The 21,762-nt window shown below is 36.4% G+C and overlaps 2 protein-coding genes across 4 annotated transcripts; one reads left to right on the top strand and one right to left on the bottom strand.

The window, feature by feature from the left end:
- Positions 1-374: 374 nt before the first annotated feature.
- On the top strand, positions 375-21,253 carry LOC116766135 (gamma-tubulin complex component 2-like). Of its 2 annotated transcripts, XM_032655826.2 has the most exons (16): positions 375-528; positions 605-772; positions 860-1,004; positions 1,096-1,282; positions 1,484-1,779; positions 2,329-2,457; positions 2,689-2,862; positions 2,991-3,168; positions 3,405-3,693; positions 3,930-4,045; positions 4,426-4,597; positions 5,331-5,499; positions 16,926-17,069; positions 18,124-18,195; positions 19,570-19,739; positions 20,041-21,253. In XM_032655826.2, the coding sequence occupies exons 1-16, from the start codon at positions 458-460 to the stop codon at positions 20,132-20,134; spliced, it is 2,574 nt and encodes an 857-aa protein (XP_032511717.2). In that variant the 5' UTR covers positions 375-457; the 3' UTR covers positions 20,135-21,253. The 2 variants fall into 2 exon arrangements, with proteins under 2 accessions (XP_032511717.2, XP_032511718.2); XM_032655827.2 differs by lacking the exon at positions 18,124-18,195.
- LOC116766134 (transient receptor potential cation channel protein painless) lies at positions 6,498-15,633 on the bottom strand. 2 transcript variants are annotated; one of them, XM_032655824.2, is made up of 2 exons: positions 15,476-15,633; positions 6,498-9,572 (listed from the first exon to the last, which is right to left on the bottom strand). In XM_032655824.2, the coding sequence occupies exon 2, from the start codon at positions 9,552-9,554 to the stop codon at positions 6,693-6,695; it is 2,862 nt and encodes a 953-aa protein (XP_032511715.2). In that variant the 5' UTR covers positions 9,555-9,572; positions 15,476-15,633; the 3' UTR covers positions 6,498-6,692. The 2 variants fall into 2 exon arrangements, with proteins under 2 accessions (XP_032511715.2, XP_061378769.1); XM_061522785.1 differs by lacking the exon at positions 15,476-15,633 and adding an exon at positions 14,666-14,968.
- Positions 21,254-21,762: the final 509 nt, after the last annotated feature.

Below are 21,762 nucleotides of genomic sequence, written 5' to 3'. Positions count from 1 at the left end.
AAATCTTATACATAAATGTGATTAATAAAAAAAATAGCTATGTTACATAATATCTGTATAAAAATATATAACCACATTTGAAAAATAAACAATTTGTCAAACATTTATAAATTCTGATAATTTCGTTCTTTTGTTTTTATAACTGAATGTAAGTATAAATTTTTAAGTTTACTTGTATAAACAATTGGATTTGTAAATTTAAATTTAACATAAAATATCCATATTTAAATATAGCTATATATATTGCTTTATAGTAAGGTAATTTAGAACTCTTTTTAGTATATTACATATTATGTAAATAAAACGCTTAAATATTTCGGCTGTTAGGTGTAAGACCGTTGCCTTTCGTAATGTTGGGAGGATGTAAAAAAAATAGATTTTAAAATTGTCAATCTGTCAAACAAATTAAAAAACTCAAATGCAGCCGATAAATTCTTCTATTATTTTACTGTAATAAATGTATCAAAATTGGATATTACCTAGGGATAAAATGCAAAGTACAATAAAAGAACTTTTGGACGCCTTAGGGTAAATGCTCTTACAATATTATGGCTTTAATGTGTTGTAGGCTAATGTATTAATCAATATTTATTTGTTAACGCAGATGTAATTTAGAAGCTGATACCGTTTTAGACTACATCCAGAATGATCCCAATTACGGCAATAGCAGCTTGACAATCAAACAAGCCAATGAATATGCACAAAGACTTGCACTTAAAGCTTCTAATGCTAAAGTTTTTCTCAAAAAGTACGAGGATCTGAAAAATCGCAAGTAATAATTTATTATATATTTTTTTTTTAGAATAAGCCCCGATAATACACATAAATTAATCTGTAACTCTTTATATACTTATTTCAGCACTGATAATTTGTCAGATATGGTTGTATTATTTTATAAACTGGTGTGTGAGGATAAGAAAACAAGAATCTCAAAGCCCAAAGTGGCGCCAAAACCTGTCATGGGCGACAACAAGCACCAGATCACTAAAGATGACCTTCCCCAGGTACTATTTGAAATTCAGTAATAACATCTCTATAATCTTATATAAAGAGAGTTGTAAATATATATATTTAACATTAAATAATTGATTACAGATTAAAGACAAATTACTGAAAGCTGTTGATGAGAGTAAGAAGTTGGTAATGAAGTCGTTTGAGGAAAAGGAATCGAAGCTGAGACCGAATTGGTACAGCAGTCTGGATTTACCGAACTGGCAAAAAGACCATCCCGCTATGTCCTGGGATTTCCCCAAGGAACCAGTACCAATAGTTGCTTCGTTAGGTTAATAACACATATTAATTAAAACTCGAACCTTAATAATATTCATTTCTTAAAAGTTATTGTATTGGGTATACATTTTAAATATTTGAGTATAAAATGTACATATTTTAAGTTTTGTTCCACTTTTGTCCTATTTCATACAATTGAAAGCTTTATAATCACAATTGTATTAGATTATAATGTGAAAACCATTTGTTTCAGCTGGAATCCCAATAGCGTCGCAAGAAAATATAATAATCGAGGAGCTTCTGTATGTATTTTCTGGCATCCCCGGAAATTTCATAGTCCATCAACCTGTTAAGGATGTATTTGATGCTAGAACGTTTCTAATATCTGAAGATTTGGACGACGCTTTGAGACAAATTGTCCAACAAATGTTGCCATTAGCTTCAAACTACTCGATAGTGAGGAGGTTCATAGAGAACTGTGATATGTGGTCGGGTCAAGTGTTGCATGCTTTAGTTGCCGGCATTGAGGTTTTACTAAAAGATTATTATGTGAGTTTATAACATTTTTAAATATTTCTCACTTTTAGTTACAAATCAATCAGATTATATCAAAATTATCTTGGTCATATTCTTACGTACAGGAAATGTTCAGCGAAGAATAGATAAAATAATTTGAAGCAATCAGAATGTTCACCCTGACTGTGTTTATGAATTTTTCATTATCTATTATCTATTTGAAGTTTTCATCGAGGGTCACATTAATTATATGTACCTTAAATATCTGTATAATCTGTGTTTAAGGTTACCGCCCTCCATGTTTCCAGAACTCTATATTAACCCTTTCTCTCTGTATTAATATAGCCAACTATGTCTCTATATAAACTATATCTCCATATAAACTCTATTTTAATTATAATGGGAACATTTGTGAATAAAATTAATTTCTTCTGCTAAATTTTCTCACAACTTTTACGATAAGCACTTTAAAAAAAAAAATTCTTATAACAAACTTACATAATAACAGAGTTATTTCCAAGGAGTATTTATATAATAATACTTTAGGACTGTGACAGTTTGAATGTTATTCTATGTTTCCAGACCATGCTGGCCCAACTGGAAACGGAACAGATGTCATCGAACTTGACGCTGCAAAAGCTATGGTATTTTGTACTGCCCACCATGCACACCATGCAAGTGTTGGCAGCTATAGTCACTTGTATCGGAAAGGTGAGAATATTCATATGGATCCATAAAAAAAATCATATCACTTGACATAGTCATTAAAAAATCTGCTATTGTGAATGATTTTAAATTTATTGTTAAAAATTGTTTATAATCTCAAATGATCAAAATGGCCTTTACATATAAATAACTTTTATATGTAATATTGTTGGTATTCACTTAGTAGTTGGTATTCACTTAGTTTAATTAAGATTGCCATTAAAATTATCTTTCCAGAGTGAATTAAGAGGTGGTGCGGTTCTGACAGTATTACATGATAAGACGAACACGCTGATGGGTGATGCGAGGGCACAAGAAATATCCTTATTTCTCACTGAGAGGGCATGTCGACCTTATTTATTCATATTAGACCAGTGGATACATAAAGGAACGGTTATTGACCCATTTCAGGTAACAAATAATGAAAAAAAAACATTAGTTTGCTATTCTGTCCACAAAATTTATAACGGGCCATTACTAGCAACACAGCTAGTATCCATAATATTATATACCGACATATAATATATTTTATTCTTCAGGAGTTCATGATAGAAGACAATGAACTGATCAACAAAGAGGAACTGCCAGTAGATTATTCAGCGGACTACTGGGAGAAGCGGTACTGCATACAGAGGGATAGAGTGCCCAAGTTTTTGGAAAAATTCACAGACATCATACTAAGGACGGGCAAATACCTGAATGTTATCAGCCAGTGTGGTAAGACCTCCATACAAAAAACTAGACTGATTTTGATGTAATTGTTTAAAAGAAATGAAAAATTTGTACAACTAAAGATAATACAAAGATTGCTTACATTGATGTGAAGCACCAGGTTTGTCTTTGTAGATGATATCAATCTGATATAATTACTTGCTATTTATGATTATTATTTTGCATATTTATATATATATAATTAATTCCAAGTAATGTACCAGGAGATGTTTCCGTTCCAGGTAAATCAATAACGAAGCCGAACACAGAGGAAATCAAATATTCACTCCGCGAACAAAACTATGGAGCTATAATACAGAAGGCCTATTCATTTGCTAGCAAGTCTCTGTTGGAACTGCTGTTGAAGGAGTACGATCTGATGGGTCGCTTGAAATCCGTCAAGAACTACTTCCTCATGAGCCAGGGTGACTTCATAGTGCAGTTCATGGACGCCACGGAACAGGAGCTGTCCAAGAAGATTGATGACATCATACCTTCCAAATTAGAGTCGCTCCTGGGTCTCTGTTTGAGGTGAGCTGGTCTTATATGTATTATAATTATTTGAGGTAGGAATCTGCTTGGATAGAGTGAATTCTATTTAAATTTAAAAGTTTGTAGTCGCAGTGCGGAGATGCAGTACTAGAGTGGCTAGCACAGATTTATTACAAATACAAATGGCTTATAATTAAAAAAATCCCCTTTTTAAGAGCAAACTTAAAAACATCGTTAAATATATACAATAAACATGTATGTATTGTTTTTTCCAGATTATCAGCCGCTAGTCATGACCCCTATAATGAGGACATGAGAGTTGAACTGCTGCCATACGACCTGCAATTCCAGATGTTCAAGATACTGTCCATTGAGACTAAGGATGAGAAAGGTACATAAAGCACATTTATATGGCAAATAACCACCAGTTTAAAAATCATTTAAAGAATTCTGATAATATTTAATCTACACGTTGAAATAAAATTCTCGGATAACATTTTGAGTACATATATATATTTAATATTAAATATAAAGAAAAAATATCAGTTCAATAATATAGCGTTGTAGCCCTATTACCAGTTATTACGAGATGTAACTGGATATTGCTGATTGTATAAAAATGTATGGAATACAAAAAGAATGAAAATTCACCGCCTATAACCGGTTATAGCTGGATGTAACCGGATTATGTAATAACATTCTAGGATACACGTTACACAGGATAGAGTCCACCTATAGCTGGTTATGTCTGGTTGCAAAACATTGTTCCAGAATACAAACAGAACAAGGAGTGCCCTCCGCTGTCTGGTATTGAGACGTTCTCGTTCGGCATGGAGGTGAAGTGGCCGGTGTCCCTGATCCTGAACCACAAGGCGATCGCCTGCTACCAGATGATATTCAGACACCTGTTCTACTGCAAACACGTGGAGAGGCTGCTCTGTAGGTCAGCGAGCTATCTCATACTAATTAGCTGTTAAGAACGCAGTGTGATTATGACCGGTCAATGACTGACAGTATTGCACAGATTATAACAACATATCTCTTGATGATCCTTAGTTACACATTTTATCCGATAGGAGGCGCTAGTGTATATATTATTTTGTGACAAGGTCTTAATAACAACTTCCCGATGGAGGTCAATATATCTTGTCTCCTGTATAATCCCGACTAGTCTTCGCTTCCTCCTCCCAATCTTCTAAAAACTTACAATCATCTCGCTGATATTATATTTTTTCCATCTCGGGGTGTGGATGTCTGTTAGTCTCTGTGTGCAAGTATCGGAGCGGTTGTATGTGAGACCGGCCCGTACTGTAACTGACGGCGGGGACGTTACGTGCTGTATGCAGTCACGTGTCACGTGTCCCGCTGTTTGTGTTGCTACTATAGTCTGACTTATTATTACACGTCCTAACAAGAGCCCGCAGTGACGCCCCAAATAAATCTATTAGGATTGTAATGAGATCTACATACTCCCGCGTTTCGGTTACCTCGCAGCAACCGTGATCGCGGGCAGACGAGACGTGAATGTCTGTCAGTCTTGTTGAACCGAAACGTCGGGAGTATGTAGTTTTTATTTTAATAAACCACGCGTAGTAATCTCTAAAATATTAGTTCCACGCATTAGAATTGTATAGTTAACTAATAATGAATTCAAACGCACAACGCGCCGTTCACAGGGTGTGGCTGTACAACAAGGTGGTGAAGCGCTTCTCGGAGGCGCGGCTGTACGCGGACTCGTTCGCCCTGAGGCAGCGCATGCTGAGCTGCATCCAGCACCTGCAGTACTACATGTGCGTGGAGGTCATCGAGCCGTCCTGGTGTCAGCTCATACAGAGCCTGGACAGCGTGAGTACCGACGAGCCACGAACCTATACACTTCAAAGGGAACTGGTACTGAATGTGATCAAAGATTTTAAGCGGTCGTTTTAATTTAACTAATATTTTCGGTGTTGCTATACGTTATATTTTTTTTGTAACTGCATAGTCCCGAAGCTGCGGTTGGTTGGCAGCGCCCGCGACCGCGGACAGCGGGTGTGGTTTTATAATAATAAAGGAATGCGTTGGAATCCGAAAAAATAAGTTTCACAAGCAAATAGTTTTTAAGGATTTATTACGCGTTTTTAATTATCCTAACTGTGGTCTGCCGACGTTCCGGCTCGGCGGACGAGACGGGGCTCTCACGTGTGGTTAAAATTATTAAAACCGCGAAGTAAAAGCGAAAAATATTAGTTTTATTTGAATGAATACTCGCGAAACTCTTAGATCTCATTATATACTGTCTTAAAGTGTCAACGGGCTTACTAATATGTACAGAATTTTTTTAATGAATAGCAACACAGAATAATCATTCCTAAATAGTAATCGTTTATGGCAACACTTAAAAGGATACAATTAAAAAAAGAAAAAACTTTTTTCTTATTAAATATTTGTTAATAGTTTTATCTGATACAGCGTTTCTTAAACTATTCCCCTGTTAGTCGATTTTATCCAATTTACTATATACTCTTTTGTCTATGAAAGGTATACAGGAGGGGATGTATTTTTTTTTAATGTTTCACTTCACCGTCGCCCGTAATGAAGTTGGCTGTTTAAAGAAAATTATTAAGTTTAAGTGAAGTTTACATACATTAGGAGTTAACTCAGACGACGTCACAGATGTCGTCCGCGCGGCCTCACACGGCTAGCATTATGACACGACATATTTACTGTTCGATAAATTACGACAAAAAAATCATAGGCATTTTTCATGGAAAAGTCGAAAAAAAAATTTATATTGGCTCTTAATTTCTGGACAAACAATTCGTGGTATTAATTTTTTTTTTGTTTTTAATGAAAGTCATATATTTTGATAAAAATTTATTTCTCAACGCATAAGTGATATTAATTACTGTAATTTTTTTTCACATATAAACTTTAATATAAATACAACAATACTATTAAATAATGTTAAAATTTCAATTTCTTACGTGAGCCCGTTGCCTCGTGCAGCGAACTGTGTTATCTGTAGTTTAAAACCGATCATGAGTTCCGTTTGTCATTTACGGGATGTCCATTCGTGTGAGGATTTTCTTCAAAGCAACCTCCAGACCGTTGATTTTGTTCTCGTACGCGGAGAGCCTTGATTTGATTTCGTCGAATTCTGAAACGTGTGTTCGTCTGCTTATAATAATTTTTGCGTTTTTGACTATTCTTCGTTCCAATCTCAAGGATTGGCATCGTTCAAAACAGCACTTCCCGCCCTCGATGTCCTCGTAATCATCGCCGGCCTTCATGAGCGGTTCAGGTCTGGGTATTTCGATTCGATTGTTCTGATTCGGCATCACGATGATACGAAACCTCGGCAGAAAGTGTGGAAAAAGACATATTCGCTTGGCGAACGGCTTGATGCATAACATTTGGGGCTTGATGAAGTGTACGTTCTGTAGGTATGCCGGCAGCCACGACCAGCATCTCCTCGGCTTGGTGTAGGCTTTACCGATGAGAACGCTTTCAAAGTAGGAAATGAGCTTAACACGTGATATGTGACCCACCAGCTCGGCGTCCGCTCGTATCTCTTGTGTGTCGCTGACGGCTAGACCGTTTAACAAATTGAACAACACTATGGGCACCATGAACACGAACACTGTGAATATAAGGTGGCTGGTCACCGGGAAGGTGCTGAACTTTATAGAACCGGCGTCGAATTCACCGGTCAACATGACGATCGTCTTGAACAAGGAACTGCCGGGGTCTTCAAAGAAGTCCTCGTCCTCGTCCTCCGACGCTCTCTCATTCAGATTCGGTGCCTTCTGATCTCCTTCCGAAATAACTTTCCTGAACAGCGTGTAGAAACTTAGAGCGAATGCTATTATAAGAATGCAATACCAGAGAAGGAATTTGAAGAAATTCCAGGAGACAGTACGCAGCATCACGATGTTAGTTGACAGAGTTGGAAATTGACCGATTAGCAGAACAAGTTCAGCTGATGATAGTAATATGGCGACAGCTGATAATTGTTGTTTAGTCGATTCCTCTGCAGCATCATAACCAAGAATCCAGGCTGTGACAAATATTAAAGCTATCTCCATCCAATTTTCTATGCTCTGCAAATATCGTGTCGGTGACACAAGCAGTTGGAACAGCTCGCGCATAATCAGAAGTATCAATCCAATGACAGCTCCGACGTGAGTCAACACATTCAGGGCTTCAACGGATTTATTTTTCCGTCCTTCGACTCCGTAGCCCAAAATGATATATAGAATCAAACACAGCCACAGGAGAGAGTAGAAGGTTATGTTTGCGTAGAACAGGCAACTTATCCTTTGCCATTTCAAGTAAAGGAAACTCGTTATGACTGGATGTTTCAGGAGCGGTCGCAATTCCTCATTTCTTGTCATGTATAGGAGCGCTTCCGTCTCCGGAGCTAAAATGGCGTCACATTTTCTGATGCTGTCGTTATTATTGTTCGATTTTTCCATCAACGGCACCTGGCACAGTTCGTTCTCCAACGAATTATTCGGATACACCAGGAAGCTGTATTTCATATGTATCTCGTAATTCTCGTCACTCGGTCGCTCGCTGTTCGTCGTTATGCATTCGTCCAAGTAGGTTTCTAGTGTTTTTGCGTTGATGTCGGCTAGCGGGGGCTCGTCGAACGCGTTATTGAGACCAACGCACGCTCCGTTTCTCAGTAAATCTAAAACGGTTTCGCTGTCGCCGCTCCTGGCAGCGTAGTGTAGCGCTGTATTGTCCTTCATGTCCTGGTGGTTGATGTCGACGTTAACTTTGGGATGCTTCAACAGTAAGTTCAAGCAAGCTTTGTAATTGATCTTCGGACTCTCGACAGCTTTTCGCATTCCTTTGACGGTGATTTGCACCAGGGATTCGCTGTTGACCGGGTCGAACAGACTTGAGTCGCTGTCTATAAACATTTTAAGGATCTTATGATACCCGTTGTGGCACGCTATAGCGATGGGTCGTCTGTTGTTTCCTGAACAAGTGGCGTTCACGTCTGCACCCGCACTGAGTAACGTCTGCACGACCTTTTCCAGTCCTTTGTCAACTGCCAGTTGCAACATCGTATTCATGCCGTTATCTGCCGCAAGCATGGCTCGATGTTCGTTCTTTCTACTGAGCTTAGTGAAGTCTCTTATAAAATTATCTTCTTCATGTCTTAGTAAATATGAAAACAGTAAATCCTTGTCGATACTGGGCTCAATGTTTTCTACGGCGGAATCAAATTTTGGCAGTAAATGTGGAAATGCCTCTTTCAAATAGTACCTTGCTGTCTTGCCTTTTATATCTTTATAAGTGTCTAAATCGATTGGATCTTTTGAATACTCTAAGATCAGGGTCACGACCCTCTCTAGACCTTGCTTAGCTGCCGAATATACAGGTGTTATACCTCTCAGATCTGGGGAATTAGCGTTGCATCCGGCTTTGAGAAGCTTCTCTACCATATCCTCATATATGTCCAGGTCGTGTTCACGATCTTCGTCTAAATCTTGTATCTGCTTGATGGCCATCAGTAGCGCGGTGTTGCCTTTCCACCTCGTGTCCAGATCTATTCTGTCGTCTTCTAGGAGTACTTCTAAAGCCTCAGCGTTACCGTTCTCAACGGCGAAATGGATCGGTGCTCCGCCATGTGTTTCGTTGATTTTATTAACTTGGACCTCATGCTGGAGTAAGAGTTTGATGAATTCTATTTTATTTGGTTCTGAAACAGCGATTTCCAGGCAGGTCTTGTAGTCGGGGTACGGGTACACGTGCTCGAGGTCGACGGCACCGTAACTGACTAGCTTCTTGAATGTTCCGTAGTCGTTGGAACGGAGCGCGGTTCGCAGTTGCACTTGAGGATCGCCGCCGAACAGCGAGCCGCCTCGAGACAGACGATTGTTCATCTCGTAGCTGTCCTTCGTCATGTTTCATTAAACTCGACGCTGTAATTAGAAAAAATGGCCCTTAAACTGTAGTGTCAATGAACTTCATTGCTCCCAAATAAATGTTTGCAATTAAACAATTGGTTACAGCAAACTAATTTCTTTCTCACGAGTTATATCTTTTAAAGCGAGCTTTTATCTTGAGGATTTAAACGTGTTCTAATTCGTTTGAAGTAGGGTATGTTTGGACGTTGTAGATTAGTTCGTAAACACGCGTGTGAATCCGCTGTGATGGAAGGAAATGAGTCTTTAGCTGAGCGTTAATGTTTGACATAACGAGATATAATTTACACCACTATACTAAATATTGCAAGCAAATAGAAGCTTTTCCTTAAGCTTTTTCATCATGCGATATAAGTCATAAGTAAAAATCATAGTAAATGTATATGTTTGTTTAAAATAAACCGTACAAAGAGCTCTCACGAGCCCATTATTCCCAATTTACCTGAATGCCATAAAATTAATGCATGACGCGTGCGGTGCGAGACGCTCTGATATAATCAAGTAATTGCCCCCGTTTTCCTTCCATCACTTGTGACTTTATTGTTAAACTAAGCTTTTGTTCCACCGTTTCTTCAACAATGGACCTTATGATCGCAGCACTAGCATCTAATGTGCGATCTCACCTACGGTCTTATTAAGTCCAATTTGTATGGGACTATACTGCTCCGTTTTAATGAGCGAAGTATTAATGAGTGTTGTTTTTATCCGAATGGTGTTTTAATAAAAAATCTAAACGTACGTATAATATACGTGATGTTCAACGTTCTGTTATCTCGGTCGCGTGGCGTGACTCGGGATTCGTAACGGCGATTTGTTTTAGCGTTCCGGATTACAAGAAAAATATTTGTAATACCTTTACGGACCGCGACTGACATATCGTTTGGAAGCTATGCATGCATATGACAGTGTATACGACGCAAATTTATTCTGATTAACTTAAAAATTTTGCATATCTTCTACCGGCTAAGAGTTGAAGGCTGAAAACTCTAATAGTAAGGCTGGCGCCTCGTCTTCAATCTCAAGCCTTTAAGATGAATATCCGTTCTAAATTTTACTCGTTAATAAACTGGTTGCTCCATATTTTTTGTCTCTTCGCTTTCTCAAATCTATCTCAGAGGTTAGTTTTTATTGAAAGCTTGAAGTCGTCTCAATAGAAACACCGTTTACGTAAAATATAATTTAGATTTAATAATTTTAAAACAATTTATTATTTACATAAAAAAATAATTCTTTAAATACATCGAGTAAGTTCACTTAGAATAATCTATAAGAAAATAATTTTGTCATAATATATTTAAAGTTAATTGATATTTTAGTAATTTTCTTAATTTACTCACAAAGTTGAAATTTTCTAAGCATTCGTGTTTATTCTTGAATATTGATATAAATTAAAGATAATTAGTTATATCATATAAATATAGTATAAACATATCTATAGTTAAGATAAACGTTAAACAAGACAAGATTTTATCTAGTCATCAACCATTAAGCCTCCTGTATTACACTAACAAAAAAATGTACCCAATCCTATGTCTCACAACATTATTTTTGAATACATTATATATATATATTAGTATGAACAAAAAAGTTTATATATATGTTATAATTTTACGTTCTAATTATAAAAAAATATGATTAAATTATCAAGGGTAGGAATATTCTCGTGAGATTAAAATCGTCTCACCTCCCTTTTGATGGTCGTTCGTAAATTATTTTCATACAGCCTTATGATATTAACGTAATTTATGTTAATAAAATCCGTCATAATGTTTTAACTTTACCTAAAGTGAGTCAGACAGTCGTTAAGGACGTGGTCTAAGAAGTTACAATATCAATTTATATATATTTTTTAAACCGGAGTTTAAATTTAGAATAAATAAGGAACTAAAGGCGTATATTGGATAGATTTTAATAAGTCACTTATATTTAAATCCTAGATAAATGTTATCTACCCTAAGGTCAATAATAGTGGCCATGTCCGAATGAATGCCATCAGTTGTTAAAAGTTGTAATCAATAATAATAATGCCAATGTTCTGTTTGAACAGTTGTTAATACATAGTTGGATTGATGCTTGATAGTTAGCTTCCGTTGTTACAATATTATATCTGTGATTGTACCGTTATCCATGTTCGTAATCGCGGTGTCGGAACTGGAATGCCATTTAAATTGTGGGTTTTGAATTAAAAAAAAAAATGAATTACTATGAACATGCCATCACAGTCTTTGGTGAAGTTATTTAATAAAAAATATCTAATAACTCTGAAGATTAATTTCTGTTCAGAATATTTTATCTCATATTGAATCTTTCTATTTGGTAAACTATGTATAAATTAAATTAATTTTTTTATAAGTAATAAAAAACGCGTTTTACGAATATTATTTTTGTTTATGAAATATTCCATTGGTAATAAGTTTATTGTTTTTTTGAATTATCGTACGTGGGCGATGCGCTGCCTAATAAGGTGAACAAGGACTGAATCAGCGAAGGCTTTATATATTAAATCATATTGGGAAATTCAGAGTCATAACGTTGAAATTAACTCACAAACATTTATATTATTTAATATTGTATTATAATGAACTAAAAATTAGAAAAATATACGTTTTGATGACATTTCTATTGTAACACTAAGTTATAAGTAAACTGCGTTTTGATTTAAGACTTTAAAATTTATTGATATAGATGAAAATTATAAATAAAATCGTATATATAAGATCTCACAGCTTATATGAGTTTCTTAACATTTCGCTGAGCTCGCACTTCAGAAGTACGACTTACGTTAATCTCAGTCAGTGCAAGCGGAGCGTTACCAATGTTACTGTCGTAAATATTTACGAATTATATTAGAGTAATTTACTGGATTGGTTACAGAGAACGCTATGTATGTAGTTTGTCGGTGCGAACCTGTGGTAAGGGTTATAACTGCCTACAAACAGACAGCTTAGTATTACGTGCATATGTTCTGTACAAACTTGTGTTAAACGTACAGATAAACGGCGATTAATAAGAGTAAACGTAAACTGAATGATACTTGGTAAAGCATTACCTAAATCAAGAGAATTTTTATTAAATTATAGGTAGAAATTAAGACTGAATACTTTTCAAGACTTTTTTTGCTTCAACTCAACGATATTGATGTGTTGTCTCGAAGTGTCTCGTCTAACATTCTCAGAGTTAGTTACGCTTGCAACACCTCCGCTCGTCTAAATGCCTCTACAGCGGTGCTCGATACCGACACGTACTTGAGATTTTTGACTGGATTGAAAAGGAGCTGTTACGTTATATCCGTGTTTTTGTTTATGTGTTACGAATTTCCTCCTAAACTCGTTATAGTAATTCGATTCCAGCATAGAAGTCGATTCAGTAAATAATGTAGGTATATATAGGTAGCTGTAAGTCGTTTTATTGACCTACTTTAAAGAAGTAGGTTCTGTGTTCGGATTACGTTTGTATGTTCGCGATTTTATACGCAACTGATATCACATTATTAAGGGGAGTTTCTTTACGTTTCAATAATAATAATAAATGTCCTATATATAATAATTAAAAATATTTTAAATTTTAGCTTGAAATTTATAATATTATTATTTTATTTATAATACATTTGTAATTTTTTTAAGTATTCGAAGTTAAAACTATTCTTTACGTAAAAACTGTATCTGTCAGTAATCTACATAATGAGATCTAAGATTTTCGCGAGTTTTATTCATTTAAATGAAACTAATATTTTTCGGATAAACTACGCGTGATTTATTTTTGTAAGTTGTAGTAGTTTTTTTACAACAATAAATCACGCGTAGTTTATCCGAAAAATACTAGTTTCATTTAAAAGTAATCTACATACTTCTTAAATATTTAAATTCAAACGTAACGCGCCGCGCCGGGTAGCGGTTTCAGTTGACTGTAACAGAACGCTAACATTTGATGTTTGTTTTGTATTTGATACGATTACAGTCAACAGCCCTTTCACCTTTATATTAAACGTACAACACGGTTTACGAATTGTTACAAAAAAACTGACAGTTTAAAGTACGGAACACGTGGTAAGGAAAAATTAATATACTAACTTAATTACAAATAAGCGTAAGCGAAGTTGCGAGTTCCGAATCTATTTCGGTGCGGAGTTTGCGATGTTTTTTTTTAAATAACGTTTCCACCGACCGTTGTTGAACACTTCCCATCTGTTACGCACGGCGGACGGGGGCTTTTGTACTTTTAGTTTTGACTTGATACATCTCATCCGTTATATACAACCCACTGACATTAAAATTATTTAAAAAAAAAATATTAATCAGAAAGTTTGTGTGTTTTTATGTAACACAATAAAAAGGAACATACATGCATTGACGAACGACGCCGCGGACTTGGCTAGCTTAAAGTGATTTCACATACACATCACTGCTTGTATATGCAAACTGTATGTCACCATAATTATAATATCGATAGTTGACACATTTGAATAGCACATCCCTATTTGGATGTCATTCTATGGCTGATAACTCGGAGCCAAATCGAGTGTGCGCGACCCGCTTGCCGGTTTTTTGTGTCGGAAGTCACTAATGTATTCACCAGACGAATGAGATCGCATCATGAATTACTTTTTCCCATCACTATTTAAATTTAGGAATCGATATTAAATATTCCAATTGTATTTTGTATAGATATTAATAATGAACTTAATGAAACAATTCATGCAGTAGTAGAATTGAGTTATATAGAAATTGCATTGCGATGGGTAGATCACTGAACAGTGTTAAAATGTCTAAAATTACACTCGGTAGAATAAATAATCGATTTGTTTAGATTAATTAAACAGCCCGCAGCTTATGCTCACACACACACACACACACACAATATCTATATAAAGAGAATAGTATAGTATAGTTATAAAATAATGTTGAATGTCTCATTATAATAAAGTTCACAATCAATACTCATGGCGAGTGGAGCGCCTTCGTTCGGAAATCACTTCAGTAAATCGCTGACTTTCAAATTTTAACCTGTGAGCCGTCTTAGCGTCATATACATTATGTCATGGGTATTCGTGTGTTGCTTAACGCTGTATCCCATAAAATCTGCGTACTTACATGTGAATAAATTTACCGAAAATCATTAGTCTTACGCAATTTACGCATCACAACAGCTATTCGATTTGCCAGACGTAATCTCGCATGCACGAAACTCGCGTCCGTCTCCTTATATTCCGATATTAGTAATCACAAACGGATATCATCTGGGAAGTTTTCACCCACACTAATAAAAGCGATCGCAAATTACGTTTAGATTTTTACGTAAAATCAATTTATGTCGTGATTCCGTCACTGTAACCGCAAAACTAGACGCAAAACATTATACAGCATTGCTAAGGCCTAAGTCTAACCAGTTTGATGCCAGCTTCCCGTTTACTGCTGGCGTATCTATATTTCTCGCTGGTACTAGAGCACTTTGTCAATTAAACTAGTCGTTGCCCGTGTGTTTGCGTGTCCTGTGGTGACGTCACCGCGACCTTGCTACAGGACCGCATCATCCGATCCCCAATCCAATGTTTGCACCCACATATGTTGTACAACTTTGACCTTTCTTGTATGTTTTATTATTACGAAACTCGCTGTTTGCTTTGTTTGAGTGTGGTTAACAATATTTAATTCTCTTCTCAATAGTTTCTGAGATTACTCTTAATATTCTCTCGTTTTGTCCATTTGAAACTCAATCCGATGTAATTAATATATGCAGTAAAATATAAATCAATTAAATCGTACAGAGTAACGTAAACACATCTCTTTGTCCGTAGCACAAACAAACAGCCACTTTCGCGTCCATTCACCACTATTATCTTATTAAATTCACAATTACTATTCTTATCGAAGATTTCAATACATTTTCATTCTAATACCAACCTGTATGTACGTTTTATCCTAATATCCGAACACTAGCACTGTACTACAAGTGAGTTCTCATACCGAACGGCCGTTTCGCTCGGTGTCTGAGTGTGACATGCGCCCGCGCAGCTCGGACCCCGCTCGCAATATCGCTGATCCTGCGCTACTAACTCAATTAACTATCGTATTACAAGAACATCGTTGCGAGCCTGATAGCGTTGTGTGCGGAGTTTCTTATAAGATCCTTCTTAGGATTTGTCCATCGGAAATTCATTAGGATTGTTTGTGCCTTTTTTTTCCATATATTTTTGCTGGTTCATTTGTTTAGCTATTCTGTGACGTTTTTTTACGGTGGGCGGGGCGTGTTGTAGGCGGGCGCTCTAAAGGTTGCATTAGTCAGTCGTGAATTCAATACACTTGTTGACTACTGTAATTGTTCACGAAGCGTATAGTTGTTTGTTAAACAGCTGAGAGATTTTTGTTAACAATTGGAAAGTTTAAGATTCTTTCTGTTCCTTTTCTCTTTGGGAGTCGAGCCGACGCGACGATATCTCTGATTCATGCCCCGTTGAACTTGAAATGGAGACTTAATTTACCCTATTCATATATTACCACAAAAATTGGCGAATGATCATTTTATATTTAATTTATCATAAATAGTATTTATGAATACAACGGGTGTATGTCTTCGTCGGTACACAGTCAGCTGTGTTATCTCTAAGGATATCCCATTAGAAAACAGTGCGTTTAAAAGCATTCCAAGATATGAATCATCAAAGATAAGATCAAAGACATTTATCTGCTGCAGGTTGACCAGGAATCTTGGTGTAATAGAACCTTTAAAATCATCTACCAATGTTTTTTTTTATTTTCTCATCTATCAAAACTTGAGTCTTATAATACTATTCCTATACCAAACAGATCCTAATATTTTATCACTTAAGTATATTAGTTACGATCAAGCGACCTATCCGCTGTAAATGAATGCGGGCGTCCTTTCGTGTGTGTAACAGACATTGCAATACCTTCCCACCTCAGTAAAGAAAAGATCAAACGGTGTTTAAAAGTAAGTGGATGGCGCAATCAATATTAATTAATAGGCGTAATTAATTAAGCTAATGGTTACTTGTAAGAGAAGTGCGGCGACAGTCAGGTTATAACGCTAGTTCATTTTAATATTTAGAATGAAATTATAGAGTTAACGCGTGAAGGTCACCTCAAGGACTTGGGATTTTTAGGTCTTTATCTGTGACTACCCAAGTGCTGTGACCTCTAGTTTAGTGTGAGGTGAGGTAAATCTGCCCAAAGTTCAGGGTAGTAGTCTATGAATACCGGACCTGATCCCTGTACATTGTGATTTGGTATCAGAATAGTACTGCTTTGAGATTATCTCTGCTCTCCAAGAACATTGACGCATACATCAGGTATGTCATCGCAGTAAGTTCCTTGCATTTATTTCACATTCCAGGTGAATAACGTAGACGAGGTTCTGGAGCGGCACAACGACTTCTTGGAGTCGTGTTTAGGTGACTGCATGTTGACGAGTCCCCAGCTGTTGAAGGCGGTCACCACGCTGTGCCTCGTCTGCGTTCAGTTTTGCACTTTCATACAGGTGAGTCGTTCGTGATCCGCTCCCGGTATCACCGTTCTATGTACACACGTCCTCTAGGCTCCTCGCAGACGACAGTCCCTTCAGCTCGCTTACAGTGGGATCCCCTTACCTTATACGAAACCGTCGGAATTCGTAACAATAATATTTAAAATTCTCGCTCAAGACATTTGATCTATAAACAATACTTTCGGATAGTTGTGTAGTCATCGAACCCTCTGCACTCTACAATACATAAAATTATAAATATTTGTATATATTTTTTCTTCATCCATAGAAAATATTTATAAAATATATATTTTTATGTACCTTAGTGTTTAAACCCAAGGAAACAGCTTCTGTATGGTTTCCAAGGTTACGTTGAAAATTGTCATTATTCAATTGACTAAACGCTTTTAACGTATATACAAGGGGATGCCACTGACGCCGCCCCGCCACGCCACCCTCTTTATTTGATGTAAATCTCAATCAATCTCGTTTCTTCATTAGTGCTCATTTTCCTGTACATGTCGTGTTTGTAGATTCTGAATCGATTTTCTTCAAACGATTACTGATAATACTAAGTCGACTTTCCAAATCGACATTTATTAAAAACGTCACCATATCGACATTTATATCAAAATGGCGCCCGTCCTTATGATTTTGGCGCTAAACGAGTTTTTGTGTTATTATAACTACTTTATATTTGTAATTAAGTTATGTTTCCTATACTATGTATATATTAATTTTGTTTCAACACCCGTACCAACACATGTCACCTTCTAATTTTCTGTTTATTTAATGAAAACTACTCTTATATATTCTTCTCTATGTGATATTGTTGTATAGCAATATATATTTTTTTCATCTAAACAACTATAAACTATGTATATTTGTAGAGCGAATATAAGTTTAAGAAATAAATTTATTTTTTATCGTATCATAATTGCAGTGTGCATGTTAATGTTTAACGCCTCTATTCTACTAGTCTAGAATTCGTAGTATAGTATAGTATAGAAGCTTGTGATATTAATTTTGTTTTGTCTTGTTTATGCGATCTAACATATAATTGGCAAAGGAGATGCGAAAGTACTTCGTGGACGCCGAGTTAAACAGTATGCTCGGGACGTCCTGTGATAATGATTACGAGGTATTGTTTACGAACGGGACTATATACACACACAATAGATTTGAAAGTTATCCCTCAGTATGGAAAATGTTTGATGGTAAATGTATATTTTGATCTCGACTAGTCCTTAATGTGTTGCGGGTAGTTTTGTATCTGAGAGAGTAATGTTCACAAACCAGGCGAGTATTCAATACACACAATAATTCTAGTATATTTATATGAACGTAAACATTATATTGTCTGTATCTCTCTTTATTTCTTTCATGACTCTTCTGTATCTTTTGTTCAGACCACGGTAAGTTTTTTCTGTCTATCAATTTCTTTTTTCTGTATTCCTTAAATGTAGTGTTGTTAATTTAATGTCAGTATTTTTGTGGATTTAAACAGAGTATATTTACTAATAGTCTATGGTCTCATGATCTGTCAGACGTTGATGACAGTTGTCTATGGTACCGACTTCCCTACAAATTTATACATCGTTTTTCCAACTCTATAAAAGGAAAGTTATTTCTTATCGTTTTTTAACATAAACCTTAGGATTGAGCTTTCTGAATTTACGGTAAAACTTGTCGCACAGTTTGGGCACTAACATACACTCGCTCTCGTCATAAATGCTGTTACAGTAATAGACATAACTTTAAAAAGCGCTTTTTAATTTGCATTCTGTCGTCTTAATAATTCTGTTCAAAGTGTTTTCTTTGCAAGAAGCATCGTATAATATGAATAAAAATTTGCTATCAGCCTTTGTGTTGGTAGCTATGAAGGAGCGACAGACATTTTGTGAATAAGATATTTAAAAAACACGCCTGCCATTCATGGGGCTGTGAAGCCTCAAACATTGAATTCAACAAACAAGAATTATCAGTATTTAAAAGTAGGGCTCGCTTTAAAAGACAAACTAATTTGGTGGCGCTGGACTGCCACACGATTGGAAGTGAACAATCTTCCCAAAGAAAGAGCATGTACAACTGTTCTCGACGTAAACGTCGGACGTGACGTATCGTAAAAGAGCCAATGGTGACCACATAGTCCTTTTTTTATTGTAGTATCAAGTAAAATATCAAATATATTTCCTGTCGCTGTAACGGTATTTATGACGAGACAACGCTACGTAAATTTAACAAAGTAAATTAGATCGTATTTAACGAGGGATGTTTCCTTTGATCATTGTATTACCACAGCTTACACAGCGGGCAGACAGACTATAACATCTGTAGTAAAATGATGTCGCATCTCAAACACTATGAAGTGTCCTATAAAACGGGAGACGAATAATCTCTGAGAGCCTGACGAGACCAGGAAGTATCCCTTTCAGATCCTCACCAACTAGTTTGGAACCATATTCCTCTACCATTGTTTGTATTTTTCTTTAATCTCTCCTCGTGTGCCGTCCAGAGCGCGGAGTCCACCCCCGGCCCGGGGTGCGGGGGCTCGGCGGACTCGTTCTCCCGCTCCGTGTCCCGGTACGGTCTGAGGTTCACGGCCGCCCTGCTCTCCGTCCTGGCGATCATCGAGCGTATGGCGAGAGACAACAACACCAACAAACTGCTCAACATATCCGCCAGGTGAGACTCAACTCACACTCACACACGACCTCCACACGGAAGGCGGTGACTCGGTCTGTCAGGAGCCAATTGGTTAACTTTATATGATTTGTCTTAAATATTCAAATTAGTACGTGAGAAGGCTGCAAACTCGGTCGACCGAATCATTTCTCAGACACATCTCATTTTTTTAAATCACAATAGATATATATTATATATTGTGTTTTCCAAGAAATACATTTTATTCAATAGTGACGAGGCGCATGCTACATCAAACTCGTAGTAAAATATTTTCTTATAAACATAACATCGTAATTTTCAGATTAAATTTCAACACATACTACGTGAAGCAGTTGGAGAAGTTCTGTTCCGACGAGACGCTCCTCGAGACGGACAAGAAGACGGGCGCCTCCTAGCATCCGGCCCTGCGCGTCACCGCGGTTTAAACATGGCGCCATCTCTTGAACAGAACACGCACTCGGGACATACTACTAGAACTGCCCCCAACATACTAGCAACGCCATCTATTGAACAAAACGAGTACTAACAGTTGTAGACAAACTATTCATTATCACATCCAAATTAGTTTATTGTGTAAACAACGCTCTGCTACAATATGTGTAGCTTATAGTCGAAATACAACACTTCAGAGCCCTTCGGGATCCCGTTACGTGAATAGATAAAATGTTCCCGAATTGAAGTTTAGGAAAATGTTAAATAAAATTAATGTAGAGTACGTACTAAGTTTAGATCCGAACAGAGCTTGTACAAGACTATACATTCGATAATAGTGCTATGAGATTAGGTTAAACGCTGATCGGCTGTTATTTTTATATCACACCGAGATAAGGCATATCGATAACTTTTATAATACCTCTCGATGCATGCGGGGAGTGTTTTGAGCAAAATAAAATAAAGCAATTTCATGAGTGATTATCAATAATGAAACAAGCGCAGTCCCAAACGATGACCGGCATCGAGCGACCCGCGTCACTAACGGTACAAATTACAAAGTCGATTGAAATATTTTTTAATACAAAACACTTTGTACTCTAAAATAATATTTTTTTAACGAGCACATGTATTAGACTGAGATAAGAGAATTAAATTAACGTAGGATAGGGAATTAAGATTGCGTGATGCTGATGACTTGGAGGGCCTTGAATATTTTTTAAATATCAAATTTATGCGCTCTCAGTAAGAGATCTGTTGTATTAGGACGTTAGTGGAGACGTTAGTTCTAACCGGAAGTGCGACGTCTTCATATAATTAGATAGTAATTAGTGTTTAAAATTCCTTGCCATAACGCGCCATGACTTTAGTTAGCTGTGAACGTACTTCCATAGCCGCTGATTCTTTCCCAGCGAGTATTTTCTATTACAGTCTCTTCGACAATACGGGATAGTTCTGCTTGTCTTTCTAACAGCTAGTCGTCAAGTTGTATGGCAGCAGTATTTTGTTTCCTTTCCATTTACAATAAAAGTCACAAAATTGATAACTAACAATATTTTAGCTGAATAAATAATTATTTTTAATCTGCGTTTTATTTAAAAACTGGCTGACACCCGGGACTGGTCTTCTTTTTTTTGGTATGTGAATAAAATTTTCGTGTGCCAGTAGTTTTATACATAGCCATATATAAAAAAAAGAAATATCCCTACCTTATACTTTAAATAACTTTGTATTGAATAAGTTCTGTATTTCACTTTCTAGGAATTTAAATTTAGAGCGTGTATTTTATCCAGTAGTAGGCTGCACGCGTACTACTAGCGACCTCTATCATTTTATTCATGTAATTAACCTTGGGACTTTAATATCTCACGTAACATTAACAAAAAAACCTACTTAAGGGACTCGGGCATTCAAAACCCTCGAGTCTCTAATGTATGAACCTTATAAATCACGTCGCGTGAGGTTGGTTTTAGAGAGCGCTATCTTTTTAAGCCCACGTTAAGCGCCAGTCAGATCCTTTCAGCATACTCGTAGCATAATCTGAGCTTTGTTTCATATATCTTTACGATTTTATTCAACTTAACGTTTTCGT

Source organism: Danaus plexippus, chromosome 15 (genome assembly GCF_018135715.1).
Source record: "Danaus plexippus chromosome 15, MEX_DaPlex, whole genome shotgun sequence".
NCBI lineage: Eukaryota > Metazoa > Arthropoda > Insecta > Lepidoptera > Nymphalidae > Danaus > Danaus plexippus.
This window is presented reverse-complemented; position numbering and strand designations above follow the sequence as displayed.

Coding starts and splice junctions, on each gene's coding strand:
- LOC116766135 (XM_032655826.2), top strand. CDS start 458: ATGTATCAAAATTGGATATTACCTAGGGATAAAATGCAAAGTACAATA. Junction 4,598..5,330: donor GTGGAGAGGCTGCTCTGTAG/GTCAGCGAGCTA, acceptor CGCCGTTCACAG/GGTGTGGCTGTACAACAAGG. Junction 18,196..19,569: donor CCTGTGATAATGATTACGAG/GTATTGTTTACG, acceptor TGTGCCGTCCAG/AGCGCGGAGTCCACCCCCGG.
- LOC116766134 (XM_032655824.2), bottom strand. CDS start 9,554: ATGACGAAGGACAGCTACGAGATGAACAATCGTCTGTCTCGAGGCGGC.